This window comes from Polypterus senegalus, chromosome 3 (genome assembly GCF_016835505.1).
Source record: "Polypterus senegalus isolate Bchr_013 chromosome 3, ASM1683550v1, whole genome shotgun sequence".
Classification (NCBI taxonomy): Eukaryota; Metazoa; Chordata; class Cladistia; order Polypteriformes; family Polypteridae; genus Polypterus; species Polypterus senegalus.
In genome coordinates this window covers 227,321,819-227,349,291 of record NC_053156.1, presented here as the reverse complement: position 1 = coordinate 227,349,291, position 27,473 = coordinate 227,321,819, and the positions used below count along the sequence as shown (strand labels likewise).

Here is a 27,473-nt window from a genome sequence, read left to right as displayed (position 1 = left end):
TTTCTTCTGAAATACCACGCATGTATTATTTTTCATTCAGTGCAGTTGCATATTTATTGCACGTTTCTGAGCTTGTTGGACAATCGCAACTTTTCATTGGTAACCTTAAACTTAACAGAATTTAAATAAGCACAGAAAGCTTGGGTGTGTTAAAAGCAACGTAGCAAATTGTTCTGAACCTGTCAAGTGGGAGGTGCCCTGTCCAGTTCAGCTGCATTAGTCACCCAGTCACGTTGGAATTCGAGACTGCGGCGCCGTGGCTTTGGTGCAATCTCCTACAACCTGGCTTTATTATTTTTATCCTGACATTTGTATCTTTATGTAACCAACACGATGTCTAGAACGAGTTGCGCCTCTCGCGCTCTCTTTGTCTCCCTTTTGTATTGTTTCCTTTGTCTGTTCAAGCCCGGATCCAGTTGAGGTTGCGGTTCGTGACAGCAAGCCGAAGTGACTTGTACACAAGGTTCACTGTTCGCCTATGCTGTCCTGCGAAGCGGGCAGCAGGCGGCGGCGAAGAGTAGTATTTTGCCAAGACTCCGGTAGCCTAGTGTCGCGGAGAAACCCGCGCCATTTTGGCTCTGTCACCCGCGCGCTACCGTGGAAGACAAGAGCCAAGATGGCGACAACCGATGGTGCAGTTTCCTCGGCTGTACAATGTGAATTGTAGGCAAGCGGGAGTATGCGTCTGGCGAGCCCAAAATGAGTGGCGAAGTGCCCAGACCGAGGACACAAAATGGTTGTTAAAAGCCAGTAAGAGAACAGATATTCTCAAGCAAGAGCCAGCAAACGCAGGGCCAAGGGGGACTCCGTCCACTAATCAAGCAGCATGGCGGGTATCATCAAGAAGCAGATCCTGAAGCATTTGTCCAGGTAGGAGAGTACTATTGCGGTTTTCTGTTTAATCCGTCGCCAGTGTGCTTGAGAGCAAATCAGAGGTTCGATCTAGAAAGAGAGCACGGAGTTGTATCTCCTTTTCTGAGGAGAGATGATGGGCGATGCGAGCTACTAGACGATTGGGCTGAGTGTTTTTCTAGTTCTCCATGGGGCAGGTCCAAGAGTTGATGCCGATGGGTGATAGATATTTTTGTTTGGCAGGATGGGCACCTTCACACAGCAATACCATTTGTACCTCGTCAAAACAGTAACACTGCGCCAGTTTGTCTGCATGAAAGGCGCTATATACAAGTTAGATTGAAGTTTCTGAACAAAACTAAAAGTTGCAAAGATACAGAGGCCACATAAGTGTAACTCGTACGACTCTTACAGCATTCAGCCACGAAACCCCTCATCTCGCTTTAATACTTCCCAATACTTTATTGGATCCTTTAGGTAAAACAAATTTGGGCATTTAAACGTTGTCGGTGATACGACCACTATTAAGTCTGCGTTGCCAGTGATGCATATATTCCACACATCTCAATGTGGAGTCACTTCTCCGAATCAGTGAGTTTACGTTCAGCAGTAAAAACCACTGCATTTACTGTCATCATTTAAATATGTCATCTCGCTATCCTTCCATTTTCTTTATCCTTTTTTTTTTCTTTTTTTGCTTTTCCTGGCCATGGTCACCAGCAGTGAAACTCTTCACAGCAGTAATTGGTACAAATCAGGGGCCGCCGTTCATTATTTGACACACTCCCACTGGTACAATTTAGTTACCTCACACCTCCACATTATTTGGATGTGAATCACTTAAGCAGATATACCATTTTTTTCCCTCAATGTGTTGAAGTTTTGGACAATTTAGAATATTATATTAGCTGAGTTGATCTTGTTTTTTATGTACAGTATGTGGTGTGAGCTCTGTTCTGATGAATTTAGGCTCCGTTTTGCCTGTTGATTCTTAATATTAACGTCTTTTCTCCTATTGTCCTTTTAATGATCTGCTCCTCTAATGCTGTGTTCATGAGTGCTGTTTTTTCCCACTTAACCCAAGAAGGAGAAACAGACTGTAAGCCAGTCATAGGCATATCTCTGTTAGAAATGTGAATACTAAAGGAGCCAGTACTGTTTACCTTGTTAGCATCAGATGTAAGCAATGGATGGTTGTGACCATGTGAAATTTCTAGAGGGAATTACTCCAGCCAACATACACATGCAGTTTTAAGCAGTGAACAAATTGTTTTTGTTTTGTAGTCTGTTTGTTGATGCCAAATTGTTTTTTTGCAGTCTATTTGTTGATGCCATTATTAATCAAATTTTCGAAGTCACCTTGACAGCTTACATCAGCCCAGACTGCAGTGAGTGCTTGCACTTCATCAGTTGTTAAAATGCATTGTGATGTCATTTTATATAAAAATAAAATTGCACAAAAAAGCCAGTTCAGACAATTAAAGCAAGTGCCTTAAAATGTTTAAACTACAGTTGTTGTGTGCCCAGTGACAAAAGCTGCAGTTAGTCAGTAATCATCATGTCACTACTGTACAGCTTCTACTCCTATTAACACAGATGCCACATAGAAATTGGAAATACAGCTAGCCTAGAATTTAACAGAGTTCAAAGAACCTTTGATAAAAAGTTATTTGAAACTAAACAGAAACATGACCAACCCTAGTGCTAGCGGAAAAGAATCATAGCTTTGATCTTAACTGTGGTCTTTACTGTTCTGCATGTATGCTCACCGGTCACTTTATTAGGTACACCTGTTCAACTGCTTGTTAACTCAAACATCTAATCAGCCAATCACATAGCAGCAACTCAGTGCATTTAAGCTTGTAGACATTGTCAAGATGACCTGCTGAAGTTCAAACTGAGCATCAGATTTGGGCCCCTTAGTACCAATTAGGCATTGTTTAAATGCCACAGCCTTCCTGACTATTGTTGCTGACCATGTCGACCCCTTTATAACCACACTGTACCCATCTTCTGATGCCTACTTCCAGCAGGATAACGCCCCATGTCAAAAAGCTCAAATTATCTTCAAACTGGTTTCTTGAACATGTCAATGAGTTCACTGTACTCAAATGGCCTCTACAGTCACCAGATCTCAATCCTGTAGAGCACCTTTGGGGTGTGGTGGAACAGGACATTCACGTCATGGATGTGCAACAGACAAATCTGCAACAACTGCATGATGCTATCATATCAATATGGACCAGAATCCCTGAGGAATGTTTCCAGCACCTTGTTGAATCTATGCCATGAAGAATTACAGCAGTTCTGAAGGCAAAAGGGGGGTCCAGCCCAGGTGTACCTAATAAAGTGGCCAATGAGTGTGTGTGCATTTTCCAATGTGTCAATCTGTTTCAGTTTTTCATATTGTCAAGTACTTTTACAGTACATTGTTTAGCTTAAGCATTTGACTAAACTAGCTTGCAGGATTGCAGTATTTCAGGTATTTAGTTATGTGTCTTCAACTGGAATCCTGATAGGTAAAGCAGCTGGCTGAATGCCAGTATTGAGTCAGCAATGGAGATTGAACTAGCAAGTTATGCAATATAGTCCATTGTTTTAGCCACAAGGCAACACTGTGACATATCGTAGTTTAGAGCTAAACACTGACACACACAAGGGTGAGCTATGAGGTGTTTAACTGAAAATTGTGCATTTTGTCACGTTGTTGAGGTGCAAATCTGCCACAAAATATATGAAGCAATTAAAATTGCAACCTGTCCAGCAGCAGGGTTTGATAAGGCAATAATATATAAAACCAAAAATAATGGAGCCTTTGAGGAAACACACTTGAAAGCAAAGCAGATTGTAAACTTTCTGCTGCGTCTTCATACCAAGCGCAGAACATAAGGGCCTCCCCAGTGTGTGGGAAGGCTGTGCTGACAGAGCAGATGTTGTGTGATTTGGGGCACTAGGTTCATTTCAGATTAGAAAATAGCTGGCACTAGAGGTCTCAACAAAACGCTTTAGTGGCAAGTAAGCTTGCCGTATTTTAAGTTGCACAATTTTTAAATTTTTCTTTGGGAGTGTGGTTGTCGCCATTACACAACTGTTTGGCCTTAGGGTCAGCTTTTCAGCAGACCTGCAGTTTGCAGGTGAATCTGTCTTTTAAATTAGCAGGCCATAGGTAGGGCCGGCAATGGCAACTAAATGTTTTGTCAGAGTTTATTAGAACTAATTCATCTGGTTTTTGTTCAATATGGGGTTTGTTATGTAAAAGCATTGTTGAACCCTAGTTCAAAAATATTCAGAAAGTAAGTAAATGCAAATAACAGCAGAAAGCAGTGATTTTTAAATGCTTTTTTAACCATATTTAACTAAAAGCTGTGCACAGACAAGTTAGATATGAGGTATATATACTGTACCTCCATAAAATGAAAATTGTAAACATCAGCTAATTTCAATTTTGAATATTCCACGACAGTAGGACATGTGCCTAGTTACCTGTGCAATATAATAATAATAATACATTAATGTGATTGTAACTTTCCATTGGTAAATAGGAGATTAGGTAACAGGTGAGGTTATTATGATTGGATATAAAAGAAGCATCCCCAAAAGGCTGTGTCATTTACAAGCAAGTATGACTAGAGGTTCCCAGCTTTGTGATAAATTTCATTTGCATATATTTGACCTTTGTAGAAATAACATTTCTTAACATATGATTGCAAAGAGTTTGGGGATTTCATCATCACCAGTCCAAGCTATCATCAAAAGATGATCTTGTGTACATACAGGGTTAGGTCACAAACCAATGCTGAATTATCTTTAAGTCTTCAGATGGCACTGCATGAAAAATGACATTCTTATGTAATGAATCTAAGTACATGGGCTTGCGAGTACTTTGAAAATTGTTGTCCGTAAACACAGTTAGTTGCAGCATCAACAAAAGAAAGCTAAAACTATACTACACAAAGTGGAAGCCATTCAACATTCAGAAACACCTGTAACGTCTTTGTAACCTATCAAACAGGTAAGGGGACGCTGGCGCTCACATGTTGCTGCTGCTCCTCCTTGTTAACTAATACTTAATTCTTTTCATTAAAATTCATATTAACCTTGCACTTTTCGCATTTCTTTCATTTTCTCTTTTTTTTTTTTTTTACGTACAATTAATGGATGCAGTTGACTTGAATTGCATTGATTTTGGATTTATATTTATGAACTTTACCTTGACTGGGTTTGCAGCCTCGGGGACAACTGAATCTTTCTGTGGTTCACTAGGCAACACTTTCTTTTGATTGCCCGTTCCTGCCTGATGCTTGATCTACGAACATTTTTTCTTTGTACCATGGAGATCTAAGAGCTGGGGATGTTCTGTCTCCTTTATTATAATGGATACGCTGGATTACTGTCAATTTGTTGTGTATGTGGTTTGACTGGTTATGAATGTGAAATGATCTGATGTTTGCAGCCACCTGGCTTGTGGCTTTTGGACGATCATGTCTGTAATACCCAGCGCTATATGCATGTTGTTTTATGTTGGAACCTCCGAATTCTGGTAGCTATCTTTCATGTGCATCTTGTAATATCTGCTAATTGGCTTCTTCTGGATTTTTGCTGCTTTGTTTTCATCACTCATCTGCACCACTGCAGCCCGTCCATCTCACCTTCTCTGCTATGTTGCGCCGGATCTCTGCTTCTATCAGATAAGTATTGCTCTGTACTGTGCTGAAATATTCTCATGATAAACTCTTTCATATTAAACAGTTTGTTCAGAGCAAGTAGAATGTCCTAAAAGACAATGGCCTTGTTTGGCGCCCAAAATATTTACATCGCAGGTCAGGCCATCGCCTCTGCCAGGCTGCAAATAAAAGTTCACCAGTAGCATTTGCTCTGAAATACAGTACCCCATCCTACTCCTGACTTTGTCAGTGTAACAAATTTTCAATGTGCTAAAATAACCTCTGGCTATGAATCTGTGTACAATGGACCCTCCTCAGCTAATATTGCATTGTTTAACCCACAATCTCTTAATGGCAAAGCATTGGTGCTATCAGAATTCATTTCAGATTCCAACTATGATGTGGTATGCTTAACAGAAGTCTGGCAAAAACTGAATAACTTTACCTCTCTCACAGAGGTGATGGCATTCAGATATGTTTACTTCTTAGAGGCTCACAACTCAAGACAAGGTGGAGGGGGCGCAGTAATGGCTAGATCAAAGTTAAACATCAAATGAATCCCAATTGACTGTCCATTGTCTTTTGAGTGTTTGGCTGTTAACCTAATAATGAAATCTGGTCCTGTTGTTGTTGTCTATGTCCCCCAAAATTCAATGGGTCTTTCTTATCTTATCTGACTGAACTTTTAACCCACTTAAGTTCCCTTCCAAGAGAGTCATTCTTCTTGGCAATTTCAACATCCATATTGACATTTTTACATGTAAACTGAGAAATTAATTCCTGTCCTTGCCGGACTGTTGTGATTTGTTGCAACATGTTGATTTTCCTACCCACTCTGTGGTCATATACTGGCCCTGATCTGCACATCTGGCTTACCTGTTGGCAACACTTATATCAGTGATTTAGGACTCTAAGATCACAAACCTTACAAAATACCTGTCTCCTTATCCTTGCTGGATCCATTTTTGACCTTTTTCTGTCTTCTCCGATTCCATCCGCACTTGATAGTCTTGTTGACTGTTATAGCCACTTTATTCACCACTTGATAAAATAGTTCCTTTAAAACATAAGGAGGTTTCTTTAAGCTCCATGGTATAGTTCAGAATTACGGTCTACTGGCCTCACTTTGCATATCCAGGCTTTCTATGACCACCAAAGGGTTTATATAGATGGACTAACTGCAGCCAAGAACATGCATTATGGCAGAATAATAGAAAGTGGCCATGATAACCTGAGGGATGTGTTCTCTGTAGTTAATAAACTACTTCAGCCTGCATCAGGCCCAATTACCACCTCTACCGAAGTCTGTGAAAAATTCTTCCACTTTTTCCATAATTAAGTTCTAAATAATTCAACTAACATCATCCATTTATATTTTTTTTCTGTCTTCCCACTCTATGCAGCTCCTATTCTAAATTTTCACCAGTCACATATGCGTTTGTTAACAACCTTCTTTCTAAGATGAGGCCGACTACTTGTGTACAGGACCCCATCCCCACCATACTTCTTAAATCCTGCCTTCATGCTATAATCCATCCATCCATTATTCAGCCCGCTATATCCTAACTACAGAGTCAAAGGGGTCTGCTGAAGCCAATCCCAGCCAACACAGGGCGCAAGTCGGGAAACAAACCCCGGGGCAGGGCGCCAGCCCACCGCAGATGCTATAATCCCAACTGTTACAATAATAAATGCATCCCTTAATGCCAGCTTTGTGCCAGCCACTTTTAAAATAAGTTCTGTATGCTAAAGTACACACGCATTTTGGAGCAGAATGTATTTTTCAGGAACATACTCACTTAGTTCAGCAAGACAATGTCTTACCACATTCAGCACATATTACAACAGTGTGGCTTCACAGTTTGAGAGTCCACTTATTAGACTGGCCTGTCTGCAGTCCATACCTGTCTCCTATTGAAAACATGTGGCATATTATGAAATGCATAATACTCCAACTGTGACCCAGGGCTGTTGAGCAGCTGAAGTCATATATCAAGTAAGACCCATGTTGGAATAAAAATCCACTTTTAGCATTACAATTTCAGGTAGTGTTTTCAACTGTTCCCAAATGATTTTTGAATGTTACTAAAAAGAAGGGTGATGTAACACAGTGGTAAACACACTCCTGCTCCAGCTGTTTTGGAACATGTGGCAGCCTCACGTTTAGAATGAGTGTTTATTTACCGAAATAAATTAAGCTGATTAGTTTAAGCTCTACCAGTCTTGTCTTTGTACTGTTTTCAATTAAATATGGGTAAAAGAGCATTTACAAATCACTGCTTTCTGTTTTTATTTGCATTGGACATTCTGTTCCAACTGTTTTTGGAAGTAAGGTTGCAAAAGTGAAATCTAAATTCCAGGAACAACAATAGAGAAAAACTATTGGTAAAACAGAGTTTAAAGTAGGTGAAAGAAGTCATTATATTTGGAGTGGAAAGCACATTGATGTGATTTGTCAGATTCCCCAGAAACGTAATAATTTGAGCAACAGCTGTAATTTCAACACCACTTTCAACAACAGTTGCTAGGGCGGAAAGGATAATGACCAAAAGTTTGTCAGAGAAGGTTAGTGTAGAGCAGTATGGATACAGACTAGTTTCTGTCAAACTGATGCAGTTAGAGGCTGAGCCATGTAGTGATTTTCTTAAAATTCCCATGACCTCTATCTGCACCGTGTCTGGATAACAACTGCTTCTTTTCATTGCATTGTGTGCAATTCTTGATTAAGTGCTTATAGATAGATAGATGCTTTATTAATCCCAAGGGGAAATTTATAGGCACACCACATTGTACTAGCTCAAGCATGAATCCATTTTCTTGAAGTGTCGACCTACAGGGGCACTGTTGTACGAAACGAGTAACACCAGCCTTGGGTGCTGCTACAGAATCACAACACTGAGAAGCGGCAAACTGCAAAAGTAATGATGAGACTTTAGCTGCAGCGGTGACTCATGTAGATCATTATTATTCTGGCAAAGTCATTGACCTCTCTTGGCACTTTTAGCTTATAGCACTAGTTACTTGTTGTGCTTATCGAGACTTTGGATGTACCTCACTGTAGATGAGACCCTTGCAGTTTGATGCCTTTATTCCTGATGTACAGTATATCTCAGTCTTAGTCGTTTCACAAAGACATGCAGCATTCTGCCCTTTCTGAAAATATTTCATATTTTTTCCTAGGAATTCCTGTTGCATCCAGGAAATGTGCACATTCAAATTAAAAGTATAATCATACCTTATTTCAGAGGTCTGCACCTTTATTCAGCAGAACTCACTCTTAAGATGACATCTTTAGAAATCTCCAAATGACAGTCCTTTCTGGGGAAAAAAAATGTTTTATTTGTAGGAGATAGATACTGTTTTCTGTGAGAGTGGCAGTGTTATTCTAGGGGCCCCTAATTTGCTAAATCGAAAAGACATAGTGCTTTTCTTTTGCTGCTTTTGTAACTCTATAGTCATGAAGTTTTCTCCAAGTAATCTGTGCCATCCTGCCTAGAATGGTGTAGCACAATTCATTCAGATCACGATTTGCTGAGTTGTCCTCACCTTGATCCATTTGTCCATCTCATAACTGAGTTGTTTAGTTTGCAAGTTACTTGGTGTACCCATAAAGTGCTTGTTAAAGTGGCAGAGAGGGAGGAAGTACCTGCATCTTTACGTGTAGGAAGCACCTTTCTTTAGTCTAAGGTTTGTTTGCAGTTTTACATCAGGAGACTCAGATTCTTTCATATTCGTAAAGATTTCTACTGCTTTCTCAGCTGATTGATCTTGTCATTTCTGAAGATTTATTCTTAAGAGTCTGATCATGTTAGTTTTCAAACTTTTATTTATCTAGTTTTTGTAGCTATACAATCTAGAATTTTACCCCAAAAATCTGAGACAACCTGCATTCTAGAACTAGAAGTCCTCTTTTGCTATATCCCAAATAATTTTGCCTTTACCTGTTTGGGTTCATATCCTCTTTTATTTGGTGACCTGAAATATAATTGTTAGGAGTTCACATTATTTTTATTTTTGCAGCGGAGATGGCTGCAGCCTTGTTTTTATTATTGTGAGCTCTTTGTTACCTGGAAGGTGACATAGATATGCCATTAGATGGAAGCCCAGCAGCTTTGCAACTTGGATATGGCTATGTCACATACCATAATGAAAACCGCTAGTTTACTGCAGACAATTGAAGGTAAACTGGGTGAACTCTTAAGTTAATTTCAGAAATCTACTAATCCTGTAACTGATCTAAATCATCCAGCTTGTTTTTGATGTTTTTACATACTGTATGTGCTAGCTAATTGGTTGTGATCAACAAAATGGCACAGAATCTAAGAGCTTCATTTACCATAGTGACCAATGCCTGAAGTTCTGGGAAGGTGCTTCTCTATGTGCATTCACTTGTTTCATCCTATCACTTGTTCATTTAGACTGAAACACTGGCTTTAATTGTTGTTACTCTGCTTTCTGTCCCCCATCAATTAGACCTTGTTATTTTTTAAGCCTGAAGCAGCAGCTTTGATGTGGCACGTAATGTATGCATGAGAACAGCTGCAGGCTTACAGAGCTTCAGTTTACAAAACAGGCGGGAGTGCATAAAAGGGATTCTGTCACATTTGTTTGAAAATCGAAGTCCACTGATGATCATTGCTTAGTGCAGTATTTCATGGGTAAATAAATCAGCTTACAGAAGTTTCTGAAAGAATGTGCTGCTATTGAAACACTAACGTATTAAGTGATTTCCCCAGGCTCATTACTGTGAATTAGTTGTAGTGGCTCAATCTGCGTCCTTGTAGTTTAGAGGTTTATAGGGTAATTATAATCATGTGTACCGAGCACAGTGAAATTCTTACTTGCATATCAACAAGCCAGTTCCATCCCCTCCATGCCATATACTGATTGAACCAGATTCTTTTTTTTCAGGATTGTCAAGGAGTTTCAGGGATCTTCTGTTTAGAACTGAGATATGACTGTTGATGCCAGTCTTTTTGAAAGTTGCTGGTCAACATTATTTTCACTTGCATACTGGGTGCCATTGCAATCTATCATTGATGAAGAGGTAAAGAGGTGATGTCAAGGTAGCCTCAAGTAGATACAATATAAATAACAAAATGACCTCCAATCAGACTTTTATGTAATGTTCCAAATATTTTTTTTTTTGCATTCGTTATATATTAATGCAAATTCAACTTACCAAGCATAAAATCTAACCCATTAAAAATGTGGGGTTTTGGAGGAGAAATTAAATGTGCCATGATGTTATAGACAGTCTCCAAAGCAATTTCTAATGTGTATTTTAGCCTCACTAAAAAGTAGACTTTGACTTTTAGGCTTTGAAGGTACTTGGTTAAAGTGGAGTTTTTTTTTAGCAAAACCTGTTTTGTTTTTTTTGTTTTCACTGATAACCCTAAAAATATAAAAAATGTTTTTGTTTTTCATTGAATTAAATATTTTGTTTTTTGCTAAATTCAGATAGTACGTGTCTTAGTTTAACTGGTGATTCAGTTTTTTTAATGAACAGTGAGGAGTAGAAATGGATACAGATACATATAATGAGCTATAACTTGGTGTAAAAGTGATGACAACACAAATGTATACCTGATATTTGCACATTTCAGAATGTTTCAAGGGAATAATTTGTTTCTGTGTCACAAAAAAGATAAGAGTGGTGTGTGCATTGGACTGAATTTTCTATTAAGCATTATGGTATCTTGAAACAAAACATCAGATTACTTCCAAGAGTCTAGGATTTTTTTTTTCCACATAAAGTATGCAAAAATCAAATGAAATGGTCTCCAGATATGAGAAAAAGAACAATGTTATCAAAAAATAGGCCTTGGCAGAAATTACGTGACAGAGGCAAGTTACAAACATGGCAACCATTCATTATTGAGGAATTTATTAAGGAAGCCTTCTGTGTGATTGAGAATTAATTTAATGGTTTAACAAACAATCATTGTAAGCGTTATGAAATGCTTCTATCTACAATAACTGTTGAATGGTTTATTGGTGAAATAACAGTCAGTGTCAGTCTAACAAACAAGCATTAAAAGATAAATTTGTTTCCAGTCTTGCTGTCATTAAGTGTGTGGATGGAAATGATGTACTGTGGCATTTTTTGCAAGATTTTGTGTCTCGTTCATTTGTGAAGAAGCTGGAATGTTTTAAAAAGCAGAGAGGTGATAACAATGACATTTTTGTAAGACAGAAAAATAGAAACAAAAACAAAAACTAGTCAAATTAGTCGAGGATCAGATTGAATGTCCTGCTATATAAATTAATTTGACCCGTATATCAGGAGAATCTTTGTGCAGAAATTTGAAGCACTGAATTGTAGAATGTTGATAATGTACAGTATTTTCAGAATATTTGATATGCCTTCATACAGCTTCAGAAATAACATATTCAAAGGCTTACAGATTCTCTGTAGTTTGTGCTGTCCATTGACCATGTCAGAAACTTTTTGGTTGGAAAGAATTGCTATTTTGAAGCAGAGGGTGTGAATAAATAGCTTTGAGAAGATATGGTTTTATTGAACATGACATTGCATGTGAACAAGCTTAACCGCCACATGTAGAACCTGTTCAGACTGTCAATAGGTGCTTTCCAGTTGCAGAAACGTTTTCCAAGAACCAAAAACTTTTTAGAAACTCAGGGACTTTTGTGTCATTCCCACCAAGGTTTTTGTAGATCCTAGAACTTTTTTAAGTTCCTACTCAAGGGTATGTACCTTTTATCATTCAACCAAAAACTGTTGTGGTTGGGGCTCAGGTGCTGAATTGTGCTCATTTTGGCACCATCTTATAAATCTGTTAGTAGTTTGGATTGTTTGCAGTTGTAGGTGGAGATGGAGCGCAGCAGTTCACACTAAATCACTCTTCATAGCTGTCTCCCTGTTGTACCACTCCATGAACCACATCAAACCAATTATCTCTCCCATTCTTTACATGTCACAGTTACAGTTCCTGTTTCACAACACACAAAAAGCATTGAAAGCATTTATCACCAAACTTTTTATTTATGCACAGGATGTTGAAAGAGAACATTCTACTTTAAATAGATATCAACATATCATTTGATCAGTGTTGAAAAAATTGCCTGTATATAAAGGTGACGTTTGTGTCAGATTTTTCTAAGAGGTTTTGGGACTTTTCTGAGAGTTTTTGGGACTTACTTGAGTAATGTTGATTTAAACAATGTTCTGTGCTCACGTATGGAGAACTTCAGAATATGCATTATTGACAAGCAGTTTTATGAATTGCACACATTATTTTAGAAAACTAGGATACAGATGTGAATGCCTTTTCCAGAAGTTGGACATTGCTTACAGAGAATGTACTTCTTGCAAAAAGGTGTATTTGCCTTTGCCGCTTCATTTTTGTGAAAGCAAATTTTTTTTCATATAAAATGTATTCCATGTCACTGCTCAATCAAAGCAATGGAAACATACATAAATAAATCAGAGGTTCTTATCTTAGGTCTAGGTTAAGCTTTTAGTAATAAGTGCAAAATACTCATGTTCAGGATTGAAAGTTGGTCTGTGTATTTTGGGAAAGGAATGTACAATGTCTTGGAGTGCATGTAAAAATATTCGTTCATTCAGTTATTTTCAACCACTTATCCAAAACCGTGCCGCAGCAGTGTGACCCATATATCCTATTCCCTAGCCAAACTGTTCCCAGCCCATCTGGTGGAGATAATCCTCCCAGTGCTTCTTTGGTCTTCCCCTTATACCAGCTGGTCATGCATGTAAGACCTCCACTTTTATATGTCCACATCAAATGCCCATACCACCTCAATAGGCTCCTTTTGATACAGAGGGTCAGTGACTCTGTTCCAAGCCTTTCGCATTTGTCTGTGCTTCTCTCTCTATATCTGGAGAGCCCAGACTCCCCGAAGAGAAAGGTCATTTTGGCAGCTTGGACCAGCAATCTCGTTCTATCATTACCCAAAGCTTATGACCATAGGTGATGACAGGGACGTAGATCAACTGGTAAATCGAGAGCTTTGGCTTCTAGTTTAGCTTCTTCACCACTTCACAACCGTATAGCAACATCATAACTGCACTTGCCACCCTGATTCATCTGTCAATTAATTTCAACATCCCTTTTCTCCTCACTCATTAGACCCTAAGCTAATTAAACTTCTCCTCATGAGACAGTAACTCACCTCCTGCTTGGAGAGGACATTCCATTTTTTCCTACAGAGAACCATGGCCTCAGACTTCACACTTGGGGGCAAACTGTCGAAAAGCTTGTGGGAGTTCACAGTCCAGTGAAGTCAGCAGGACAATGCCATCTGCTAAAAGCATTGACATAATACTAAGGCCACTAAACCCGTCCAGTATTCCATCACCTGGACGGAATCCACATTGCCCCTCCTGGATCAAAGGATCCACTACTGGATAGAGTCTCCTTTCTATCACCCTAGAATAAGCATTCCCAGGGAGGTGCAGGTGTGTGATTTCCTCCTTAGTTGGAGCACACCATTCAGTCCCCCTTTTTAAAAAATGGGGACCACCAGCCCTGTCTGGCATTCTGGGTGCAATGATCTGGATGACCACACATCGTTGAAAAGCTGCCATGACAGTCCAACATTGTCCAGAATCTTTAGCATTTCTGGTTGGATTATATCCATCCTCAAGTGGCCTTGCCACTGAAGTTACTTAACTACTTCAGTGACCTCCATAAGGGAAATGGACATTGATCCCCTATCAGCTTTTTGCTTTGCCTCCTCCATAGAGGAGATGCCAATTTGATAGAGGACATGGCCATTTGGTTCAGGGACTCCTCAAAGTGTTTCTTCCATCACCAGACTACATCCTCAGTCCAGTTCAGCATTTTTCCACCCTTGCTGAGAACATCCTAGGTGAAGAAGCCCTGCCTTCCCCTTCTGAGTTGCCTGATGGATTGCCAGAACCTCTTTCACACCTGGGTTATTGCTTCCCTGACCTTTTGGTATCACTCTGCTGCCTCAGAAGAATATGAAAAAGATCTAGGGGGAAAATATAATGTTACTCCTGTCACATAATCCACGTGTCACATTTCCAATCACATGCTCAAAATGTGCAAACACATACATTTTTTGCTAAAATATTTTAAATAGATAAAAACAGTGCTGGGCTGGCACCCTGCCGGGGTTTGTTTCCTGCCTTGTGCCCTGTGATGGCTGGGACTGGCTCCAGCAGACCCCCGTGACCCTGTAGTTAGGATATAACGGGTTGGATAATGGATGGATAGATGGATGAAAACCAGTGCACATTATAGATAAAATCAATTCACATAGGACTGCTGAAGATCTGCCTTTCCCTCTCATTCACTGGTCAAGAGGCCTATATTTAATTCAAAGACTCAATTCCATGTGAATTGCTTTTCAGTTATATTTTATAGTGGCTTTAATACTGAGAGCTACAAGAGGAAATGTAGGGGGCAATTTAATAAAATAATCCTACTTTTTTTCCCATTTTTTTTCTTTTACATATAAAGCAGAAACATCCTTTTTTCTTTAAATGTATTATTTGCGTCATATAAGAATTTATGCAAAACATTTTTATTTTCCGGGTAGCATGGTGGCACAGTATGTAGTGCATTCAGCTACTTGGTTTAAATCCTGTGCCTGGACATTGTAAGTGTTGAGTTGCATGTTCTCCCTATACCTGTTTTGGTTTTCTCTAGTTTTCCATTCCACATGCCCAAAGATGGGATTCCAATTTCTTCCTGTTTGGGTATGCATGTGAGTGGATCCTTTAATACACGAACATCATGTCATGCATTTAGTGCCTCTTGAATAGTCTTCAGATTGAGCACTTGGGAGAATGTTATTCCAAATTGCAGGTTGTGTTTTCATGTTTGTATTCAGTTTCTTCTGAGATTTTTGCATTGTTAGCATATTCCTTTCCTTATTGTTTTGCTGTACTAGTACATGTTGATTTAGCTGAGGTGGTGCACTGGGTTGCTGTGCTGCCTAATGGCTTCATAGTCCTTGGTTCATATACTGCCTTGGTCAATTTTGGGTAGTTGGCGTGTTCTATCTTGGTTATTATGGTGTTTCTTTGGGTAACCTGCTTTCCTATAAGATTCTGAAGAGGAGAGGTTTGGCTTAATTGGTGACTGTAAATTGTCCCTGTATGAGCAACTAGGAGGGTACCATAATGTTCCAACATTGATGGAATTAAGGCCAGAAGTTCACATGACCATCATCATCAAGTCTTTCCATGAGAACCCTAAATACAATGAAGACTGATCATTAATGTTGGGTAGAATGCCCAGATGGGGCTGAGCGGTCTCATGGTCTGGAACCCCTGCAGATTTTATTTTTTCTCCAGCCGTTTGTAGTTTGTTTTTTTTTTTTTTCTGTCCTCCCTGGCCATCAGACCTTACTTTTATTCTATGTTAATGAGATTCGTCTTATTTTTCTTATTTATTTATTTTGTCAAAGTGTAAAGCACTTTGAGTTATATTATTTGTATGAAAATGTGCTATATAAATAAATGTTGTTGTTGTCCCATCTAAGTTTGTTCCTGGTTGAAAAAAATCCAAAACATCACTTGATCTATTTGTGTCAGAACAGGGCCAGTCCCAAATCAAGAGTGACAGAAATCTGTCTTAACCTAAGAGATAGTCAGCAGCACACAGTTTCAAGATGAGAGAATCGGGTCATTTTTGCCTCCGAGGGCAAGTAGCAGGGAGGTTTAGCCCTTTTTTGGTCTCAAAGAAATTAGTGGATCTCAATTTGGAGATTTAGCTTGGATTCCCTGTAGTTAAAAAAGGCAGTGCCCAACTCCAGGATGTAGTTTACAGCTGCTTCAGGCCAGACTGAAAACTTAGAGTTTTGGAGGAGAATTTGTGGCAAAGCCAAATTGGCAGGAAGAAGAGATGCATATTGAGAAGATGGTTGTTTTTTGTAGTGTTTGGGATGTGAGTAATCAGGGGAGCCTTCTTTTAAGAAATCAGGACAGATCCTGTGATATAAAGGCCTACAGGAGCTGCAGACTTTGTTTTGTTGTGTCCTTTGTTCCTCCATTTCGATATTTGTTAATCCCTGTAACTGGGTGAATTATTTCTTAAATGAACTCACCATTTTAATAGAACCTGTGTCTTGGCAGTTATTCTATTAATGGGAAGATGACAAAAAGTTGAACTTCTTTTGTATAGGCTATTAAAATGTATCCATCTTACCTGCCAGTCTTTCTTTACTTGGCCACTTTTTAACACTAACTACACTTTGTGCTACATGTATTTCTGTTCAGCATCTTTGAATATATAAAGTACAAAATCAGATTTTTTTTTTTATGTAGACATCATATGTTTATGAGTAACATCTCTCTATGTACTGTATTATTCTTCTATCAATCCTTTCCATGGCCTGTTTGAGTCAATAAAAGGAAAAACATCAAAGTCAGAGTCTTTATATAGTCTTGTACAAGGAAGAAGACTTCAGGCTTTTCTTCAAGATGGATCTTTTAATGAATACATTTTGTTTGATTGTCTCATCTTATTGGCGTTGGTACCTGTGGTAGTACTAGATTTTGAGAGCTATTCTCATCTTGTCTTTATGTTGAATTTATGGCTTCTCTTTCTGTCAGGTTCACAAAGAACTTGTCTCCAGATAAAATCAACTTGAGCACACTAAAAGGCGAGGGGCAGCTCTCCAATCTGGAACTGGATGAAGAAGTCCTACAGAACATGCTGGATTTACCTACCTGGTTGGCTGTGACCCGCGTCTATTGCAACAAGGCTGCAATCCGGGTAAGCTCTTCTGAGAGCGGGTGAACATGTGTTTGTGTGTAGTAGTTTATATTCATCTAAATGATGTCTTTGAGTTTTTAAGAATGATGTATTTTGTTTAAACCACAGTCTGACTGTCTGGACCCGGGATGGGCTGATAAATTACCAAGGTCAAAACTGACTGCAGTTGATTTAAAAAATTTCAGGCAGTATAGCAAATTCCAGTTTTTGATAACCCTACAATCTCCAGATATCTATATATTAATAAATATTTGCTATTGCTTTAAAAAATACTTTACAAAGTAGAACAGACAAGAGTTTCAACCTCCAAGCTTAGTGAAATTGAACTTTATTCAAGTCAATAAATAGACATTATAGCCATTGAATCACCATTCATACAAAAGTAAAATTGACAGATACCCAGTATTGCAATTTTAGGTCATTCAGCACCAGTGTCATTGCTAAGTGTGCTATTGTCTATTTTTTCTTTTGATTGTTAAATACGTTCTGTATTTTTCAAGTAGAAGTTATTTATTATTTCTGTAGTTTTCTTTTATTAGCACAAGAATGCCTCCTAAATTTGGGAGGCACCTTTTCTTAAATCAGAAACTTTGCTGTTTTAAAGTAGATGGATTTGGTGAGATTGAAGATTTTCCACCACTTTTCGTGCCCTTCAGACCCCTTGTAAGCTGCAGGACCTGACAATATATTTTTAAAATTAGATCACAATTTTATGTGGCAAATTAATATATACAATGATTCTGAAGAAATAACTTTGAATTGAAAAATACTGAACTTATCCTTTAATTATGTTCTTGTGTGACAAAGCTTAAGTAACCCTTTATCAAGGCAGTCCTAAAGTCAAAACTCAAAGCATGATCCAAGCAATAAATTGCTATCCAAACCAACATGCCTAAACCAAACCATGATGTTTTTGTCACCTAGCTTATGAGAACCCTTTGGTGTCATTTACATTACTCTTATAAAGGCACTTAGAAGAATAATGTTTAATATATAGGCATTGCAATTAAGTCTTATAAAATTTTGCAATACAGTGACTGTATTTTTGCTGTGATAGGTGAAAAAAAAATTTTTTGCCTAAGGGCAGATGACTAGTTGTGAAAATGCTGAGGTTCCGAAACAGTAAATTCTAAATTATATATACCGAGGGAGCCAGCCTATCCAGAGCGTTACCTCCCCTGGAGTGCTATATGGCAGCAGCCCCTGGGTTGCAGTGGTGCCTAGGACTCCCACAGGTGAGTTGGTTTGGTGCACCCCTGCTGGGATCTATGGATGCTGCCATTGGGTGCTGTAGCTGCTGAGCCCTTCAGAGCAGCTCTTCCACCACACCCGGAAGTGTTGCTGGATATAGGTCATCAAGCACCTGGAGAACTTCCAGGTGCGTTACAAAAGGAGCCAGCAGCTACTACTCCGGTAGCCAGAGTCAGGAGGAGGGAGACGAAGTTTGCTGGGAGGAGTAAAGGAGAAAAGAAGGAAAGAGTTTTGTGTTATGCTTGGGACAGTGTTGAGCTTGTGGGAACGGGGAAGGCATTGTCCACAAGATAAAAAGAAAATAAAAACTCGGCTTGTGTCCTAGGTCTGTCTATGTTGGGGTTGGCCATTACTATATATAATATATATACTCAGCAAAAAAAGAAACGTCCTCTGACTTTCAACTGTTTTTACTTTCAGTAAACTTAATGTGTTAATATTTGTATGAACACTAAAAGAGTCAACACCATAAGACATAAACTAAAAATGTTTCACAATGTGTCCCTGAATGAAGGGAGGCTCAAAATCAAAAGTACCAGTCAGTATCTGGTGTGGCCACCAGCTGCTTGAAGTACTGCAGTGCATCTCCTCCTCATGGACTGGACTAGATTTGTCAGTTCTTGCTGTGAGATGTTACCCCACTCTTCCACCAAGGCACCTGCAAGTTTCTGGACATTTCTGGGGGGAATGGCCCTAGCCATCGATCCAAATCGATCCTGCTCCAGGGTACAGGCCTCGGTGTAACGCTCATTCCTTCGACGATAAACACGAATCCGTCCATCACCCCTGGTAAGACAAAACCGTGACTCATCAGTGAAGAGCACTTTTTGCCACTCCTGTCTGGTCCAGCGAAGGTGGGTTTGTGCCCATAGGCGGCGTTGTTGCTGGTGATGTCTGGTAAGGACCTGCCTTACAACAGGCCTACAAGCCCTCAGTCCAGCCTCTCTCAGCCTATTGCGGACAGTCTGAGCACTGATTGGAGGGATTGTGTGTTCTTGGTGTGACTCGGGCAGTTGTTGTGGCCATCCTGTACCTGTCACGCAGATGTGATATTCGGATGTACCGATCCTGTGCAGGTGTTGTTACACTGCGAGGATGATCAGCTGTCCTTCCTGTCTCCCTGTAGCGCTGTCTTAGGCGTCTCGCAGTGCGGACATGGCAATTTATTGCCCTAGCCACATCAGCAGTCCTCATGCCTCCCTGCAGCATGCCTAGTGCACGTTCACGCAGATGAGCAGGGACCCTGGGCATCTTTCTTTGGGTGTTTTTCACAGTCGGTAGACAAGTCTCTTTAGTGCTGTGACCTTAAATGCCTACTTTCTGTAAGCTGTTAAGGTCTTAACGACCATTCCACAGGTGCATGTTAATTAATTGATTATGGTTAATTGAACATGCATGGAAAACATTGTTTAAACCCTTTACAATGAAGATCTGTAAAGTTATTTGGATTTTTAAAACATTATTGTTGAAATACACAGTCCTAAAAAAGGGACGTTTCTTTTTTTGCTGAGTGTATAATATATATATATATATATATATATAAGTGGAACATGACCAAGACACAGGCAGACAGACACGTTTGAATCACCCCACACACGTTTATTTACAAAAGAGCACACAACAACCCCAAAGTCCTGGCCATGACAATGCCTCACACTCTACAGTCCGCCTCATTGCCTCCTCCTAAGACCTCATCCTCTACTCTCCTGACTCCAGCCATCATATAGAGGGAGGCAGCCCCTTTTATATGCACCCAGATGTGCTCCAGGTGCTTCCCGGCAATCTCCCACCGACACACCCCAGTGTGACGGAAGTGCTGGCTGCGTACCCCAGTATTCTTCACCCCCAGCACTTTCGGCACACAAAGGCATAGGGGCGCCCCCTGGTGGTGACCACGGGCCCCTACAGGGTGGAGCTTCAAAGCTCTGAACCCGTGGCCCCCAAAGGTACCAGGGCGGTCGCCCCCACATGGTCTGGGGAAGGTGCAAGCCCTCCTCCGGTCCTCCTGGGCATACCGGCCGGGTTGCCACCCCAGCCATCTCTGACAATATACACCTCAAAGATATGACTGGCTGACTCACTCACAAGACTCATTTACCAACAAAAGCACTATTTTCTACATAGGTAAAAAAACTAAAATATGCCTGGATGGAAGACATTCCGGTTTATCAATATTTAGGGGTAAATAAAAAAAAAAATAGAAAAAATAAATACCAAATCGCAAAAAGTCTTTGACTGATCTGATTGAAATATGAATGTTCTAGCAAGTGGGATATTCTACAGAGCCATGCCCCCCATCTCACCACAGCACTGCAGTACTATGAATTGCTTCTATGGACTGGGAGTGTGTCACATCTGACAGTAAATCTTGACATAAACTGGTTACACTACATTCTTTATAACAGTGCATAATCTTGTGTTTTGAAAAAGCCCACACTGTTCTCCACTGGCATATCATCAGTCCACAATACCAGTCAGCAATCAAAGAAAAAAAACTCTGCAAATTAACTAATGGAGCCAAACCATGATTGAATAGAATGAGACACAATTTTCTATAGCTGATGGAGATGCTTTTTGTTTTCAAAATATGATATAAAGAGCACAAGATCGCGCTTTTGAGTGACTAAAAGTAATTATTAACCCTTGTTGTTGTTATTTTTTTGTTTTTTGTTTACATTTACTTATATCTGCTATATACAAATTTTAAGCTTTGATGCTAGTGGAGAGTCAAGATTTTTTTTGCATTTTTTATCTTTGTACCTTTGTAACATTACCGAATACCGCTATTAGAGAGATCCTTTAATACAGAGTTCTGCTGCAATTTCTTTTACACCAGCACCACCAAGGACTTTATGTACTACCTTCAACAGTAAGCAGCTGAAGTGATCTATTAATATTAGCATCTGGTAAAAGAAAAAAATACAGTATATACGAGGTGTGATTAAAAAAAATACAGTGAATATTTAAATTCAAAAAAGAATTATTGCAGTTAAAGACACATTGCCATTAATCCCCCTCATAATACTCCACCTCGCTTCAAACACACTTATTCCATTGTTCTTGCCACTTTCTGAAGCAGTTGTGGAAGTCCTCTTTCGTGTGTGTCTTTAGTTGTTCTGTTGTGGCTGCTTCGTTTTTCTGTGAGTCAATCAAGATCCAACATCAAGGTGATGATGATTGTGCTTTTTGACTTTGCTGGAATTGTGCAAGCTGAGTTTATACCAAGGATCACTATCTTGAACTCTGAATATTATAAGGGCTTATTAGGGCATTGAAGAAACAATGTGCATTGAAAACGACCTGAGAAATGGGAAAACAATTTCATCCTCCATCATGACAATGTGTCACTCATCGCTTCTGGTACGGAAATTTCTGTTAGATAAAAATATTATAGTTTGTTCTCATCCACTTTATTTCACTGGATCTGGTACCGTGTGACTTCTGGCTCTTCCCCAAAGACAAAATGACCATGAAAGTAAACATTTTGAATTTGACATTGAGGCAGCCATTACAGCGCAACTAAAGACACTCATGAAAAAGGACTTCCAGAACTGCTTCAGGAAGTGGCAAGAACGATGGGATATGATTGTTCAAAGTGATGGGAAGTATTTTGAGGGGGATAAGTGGCAATGTGTCTTTTACTGTAATGATTTTTTTTTTAATTGAAACATTTACCGTATTTTTTTGATCACACCTCGTATTATATACAGAAAAGTACTTGCTTACATTGAGCTACAGAAGTTAACAAACTAAAAATGGCCTAATGGATTTTAGATTTAAAAATATCTTTAAAATGTAGTGGGTGATAGAGAACCATACTAGTTACAAAGAAACAATTTAGATGTGTGCTCGTTCACTGCCTGTGCGGAGTTTTCTTATTTGTATCTTGACTGTATGAATTTTCCTCCAGGTATTCCAGACATTATCCCACATATGTTGAGTTGCACGTTTTAGCTAACTCTGAATTGCCTGTATGTGATTAAATTTGCACGAGTGGGTCTCGCCATCAACTCTTGTTTCAACCAGGATTGGCTTCTCCCCTGCACTAATGATACTGCAATAAACCCAAGTTGCCTGCAACCCCGAAACATGAATCAAGCATGGGTAGAAAATGGATTTCTGGATTTAATTGTAGCCTGCGTTAGATTTGTTTTTCCTTTGCACATCCCTGCAACAGTAAAGATGAATTAAGGGAGATCAGGAAGAAGATGGATAATTTTAATAATGTAAATTTTCTCTTAGCACAATAGCTAAGATATAGTCTGTTATGAAAATAGATTTAATCTGTGAAATCTACTGTTTGCATAATAATTTAGACAAAGAAAACAACAGTGAAAAATTTAATTGAAATATTCTTATAAATTGCCCCATTGTCCATGTTTATTTTTTAGAAAACTTTCAAAGTAAATGTGGCCTTAAAGATTCAGATTTTATTTGGTTATATCCAAAACCCAGCTCCATGTCTGGCATGAACAGTAAGAGGCTTTGATGCTGAATTGCTTAGGTTTATAGATATGTTAGATGTGAAAGTCAATGAGATCATGTACAAATGCAAAAATATTTCCTCCTTTGGAACTAAGCAGCTCTTTTGCACTCATTAAATGGTGTTACTGGTGTCACGAGAAGAGACTGCTGTGAATAAAAAGCCATTTGTTTTTGGAGTAGCATAATGTACTAATAAGTTGCTTTGGTATTGTGCCGCCCTGCTTACTTGCCTGAGGAATTTGGAAGGAGTGATGACATAAAAGCAGTGGGCACATTAAGAGTACAGAAGAAGAGTTTCTTCTACTTAATAATGTCTTTGTGTGTTTGTGTTTTTTTTTCTCTTTTTACAGATACAATGGACAAAGCTGAAAACCAGCCCTATTTGTCTGGTACAGATTTTTTTTCTTGCTTTCTATTCTTGTATACGTTATCTGTTACCCAAATATAGTGAAGTTTTACCCAAATATTCTCTATTTAAGTTCATAAATTTTATTAAGACTTTTAGCATTTTTATTATTTATTAATTACTTTGTAGTCCTGATATGTGAAGTGGGCTACTAAGGGTCATCAGTAAGTCACTGGTTTAGAGTAAATCAGCAAATTTTGGCTATATCTTTAATGTTGTTTCTTGTCTTATACCCTGCAATTTCTGGATATTTTTTTTCACTTACATTTCTCTACTGAAATAAATGGGTTTAGAAAATGAACCTCCTTAGCGTAACGTTCTCTCTCAAAAAAACATGTAAAAAGCATTGCATTTTTGGCTTGAAAAATGACATTTTTATTAAATCTCATCTTTCTACTGTAAAATGTTAAAAACACTAAAAGTACAAAGTCAGAAGTGTATAAAGTATAATAAAGATACAAATAATAATAATAAATAATAATGTGAACAGCACACTGCACATGTACGAGTGACGCAAGTGTCACTTTCGGATTCCCAGAATCATTTTGGTTTTCACTGTCCGTTTCAATTTTACTACCCAAAGGCATCTTCATTTCATCATCACTGCTGATGAGAGGCGTAACTTATGGGATGCTGTTATGAGGCTAGGAGGAGATGTGTCTATACCATTGCCTAGGTAATTCTAAGGCCTTTCGTTTATGCGAGACATGCCTATACCGTTGCCCGAATAGTGCTCGGCACTAACGCTGTTGAGACTTTTACAGCCCAAGTAAACCTCGGGTCTTACACAAGACGTGTCTCTACCGTTGTCCGAGTCGCACTCGGGACTGAAGCTTTTGGCACTGTTTTACAGCCTGAGTGACGCTCTGGTCTATCGCTAAGGAGGTTAATAATTAAGCAAATACAAAATAAATTCTTAACTTTGTTGAGCTGATTGAAACAGAGAAAAATCAGTATGATGCAAAGGCAGATTTGCGCTGTGTTACCTCGTTTATCTAAAGCAATTTTCAGTGACCTGGCAAGTTTTTTGAAGTATATATAGTACTAGCTGTGCAGGCCCATGCTGTAAAATGCCCGGAGTCCTAGAAACTATCGAAATTGTCAGAGAAAAAACTGAAATATAGAGATGTCATGTAATTGAAAGGAACTACTCTGGGCATCTCTGTCCTAGGAGTATTCGTTTTGCTGACATGTTTGCATTGCTTGTGCATTAGCGGCAGAAGGAAAAGTAAAAGTGATAGCATTTTGCCGATGTTAGCGTTCAGGTGACTTTGTCTTTCTTCAGATGTTTCGTTTTGCCGACGTGCTTGTCTCGCTTGTGTATTAGCGGCAGGAGGAAAAGTAAAAAGGATACCGGTTTGCCGATGTCAGCGGCTAAGCGACGTTGTCTTTCTTCTGAGGTGCTAGCCTCATTTGTGTTATTAGCGGCTAAGTGAGTTTTCTGTTTCCTCGGAGATGGACACCTTACTTTGACTCCACCTCTCATTTCTGAGCTGGACAGATGCACACACACTTCCATCGAAAACGTTTTATATACAAGATTCCCTGAATCCTGAAAGCTGATTAACATACGGTCTGTATGAAGGTAAAATAATATAATTTTCCTTGTCTACCTTGTCAGTTTTTAGATAAAGTAGAAGTGGAGATGAGAACTTGTGAGGAGCCTCGACCTCCCAACGGACCATCGCCTATTGCCATTACTGCAGGGCAAAGGTAAGGAAGTAGTCTTGCTTTTCATAAAGTTTTCTGCAAGGCAATAAATTGTCTCATTAACTTTGATCTTTGGCTATAGGGTAAAAGTGTTGTTGGCGGCTACTGTTTCAGTTGTGTTCAGTTCCAATATTTGCATTACTTTTCAATATAGTTATCCTGAAGTTAGTTACATTACTAAAAGCTTGACATCCTTTGGGATACACTTTCAAATGTGAGAGTACAGGTAAGCCAACATTGAGATTTGTCATCTTGGAGTTTAAAGCCTTCATTGCATAGTCTAAATTATTATAACTATCTCCTCCTGATGTTTGGGTTAGAGTTGTCTTTATAAACAGTTAAATGTGTTTAATCCTCTCCTAGAAGGATTCACAGCACTTTTATAACTGTTCTTAAAATGTATAAGTAACATAAAAGAGCAAAAGGATAAACACATCTAGTTATCACATTGATATACACAATTACTGTAAAATCTTGCATGTAATGTTTGCAATTTTCACTCATTTTAGTTGTGGTGCACATTACAGACAAATCATAATTTTAAAGAAATAGTTTATCACATAAATCATCAAAAACCTTTGCCGCATGCAGTGAGCTGTCGCCTCGTGTTAGTAGTCTCTGGCTGCTGGGGGGTGGGGGTTGATGGAGGTTTGCGGCAAGTGGCTACCAGGCTGTTTTCTAAAAAGCACACAAAGCAATGGTTTCACACATACATCAACATAAAATGTCTGTTGCTGGTTCTGTGGCCACTCTCGCTGTATGTTTGCCATCTCTGGCTGCAGCGGCTGCGTGGGGGCGGTGTCGGCAGATAGGTGATGGCAGTGGAGGTCGCAGTGTGATGCTATCTGGTTTGTATAACTTTTCATTGTAAGTGTTGGTCCTCCCTGGCGAACATTGCCATAGACGCTTTAGCTACTCCAATATTTTCAGCACATTGATTAGCTGGGGACCGATCAGTTAATGCCAACACATCACTTTCTTTTTCCATCTTAATCTCCAGATCACATGCACTAAAAATGGAATCTGACAAGTCAGAGTCCAATTCAAAATAATGAAATATATGCAAAATGTCATCCACGGAGTATTTTTCTTTGCACGTTCACTTCACTCCCTCGCCAGATGTTGATGCCATTTTTGCCATTGTTTACTCTTTGCTACTCACGCATATGCAGGAATTGGACATCGCAAGTCAATGAGTGTTAACATTCCTCCAAGCAAAGAGAGTCTTCCTTTACCGTAACAGTGAGTTTTTTCGACATTTATAGCTGATTATTCCCCTCACCCTGCCTGTCAACAAAAGTCAACATCTGCCCTAAAATCTTGGAAAGTTAAGGGTGCACATTAGAAATGAATTTCGTTTTTTACCTGAAAATTTTGGGCAAAATCAGCATGCGCATTATACATGAGTGGACGTTATATGTAAGATTTTATGGTACTAGCAAGATGAGTTAAAAAAAGGATATTAAAAAATCACCTTTTGGTGAATTACCTTAATCTCACAATCAAACAAATCCAGCCTTTAACTGAAGTAAGTTTATTTTGAGAAGAAAACAATTAATCTTCAATTAATCATCATTAAGTATTTTTTAACAAAAGTACAAGTGCCACAATTATTGGCACCGCTTTATTTAATACTTTGTACAACCTCACATTGCCAATAAAAATGTAATGAGTCTTCTCTTATAACATTCTTAACTGTCATAGAATGAATAGATTGATTAATTGCTTGTCCCCAAGGGGAAATTCAAACTTTACAGAAGCTCGAGAGAGACTTGAGAGATACAGTATATATAACATACAAGTAATATAACAAACAGCAAACCTACAAAAATACTTAGGAACTTCTGGCTTAGGTGCTGAAGATCTGGTGCTATCCATAGCATGCTTGTAGGTAGAACAGGGAATCTGAGACAATTCATTTTTGCAGAATCTCTACAGATCATCCATGGTCTTAGGTTCTGTCTTGTGCATTCTCTTCTTCAGGTCACCCCACAGGTTTTCAATAGGGTTTAGATCCGGAGACTGAAACAACAATTAGCTTGATTTGTGTTCCTTTACACATTTTTGTGGTGATTTGGACATGCTGTATGTTTTGGATAATTTTCCTGTAGGAAGATCCAATGACAATTCAGTTTTAGTTTCTTGGCAGACAGATTTATATTTAAAACCTTCTAATATTCCACCCTAACACGTTTCCCAGGATCTTTGAAGAAAAACAGCTCCACTACATCTCAGAATGCCCACCATACTTGACAGAGAAGATCAGGTTCTTTTTGGTGTAGTCATCCTTTTTAAGCCAAACTCACCTTATTATTTGTTGGCAAAATACTATTTAACTTCATTTGACCATGAATATGGTTCAAATCAAAC

At 39.0% G+C, this 27,473-nt stretch overlaps 1 protein-coding gene across 1 annotated transcript in view; it reads left to right on the top strand.

Annotated features, from left to right (window-relative positions):
- Positions 1–221: 221 nt before the first annotated feature.
- The window catches only part of uhrf1bp1 (UHRF1 binding protein 1), a 90,637-nt gene continuing 63,385 nt past the window's right edge, over positions 222–27,473 (top strand). Inside the window, exons 1-4 of the mRNA XM_039748682.1 lie at positions 222–870; positions 17,089–17,251; positions 23,338–23,376; positions 25,015–25,106. Coding sequence (XP_039604616.1) covers positions 827–870; positions 17,089–17,251; positions 23,338–23,376; positions 25,015–25,106 — 338 coding nt within the window. The 5' untranslated portion in view covers positions 222–826. The remainder of the gene's footprint in view (positions 871–17,088; positions 17,252–23,337; positions 23,377–25,014; positions 25,107–27,473) is intronic.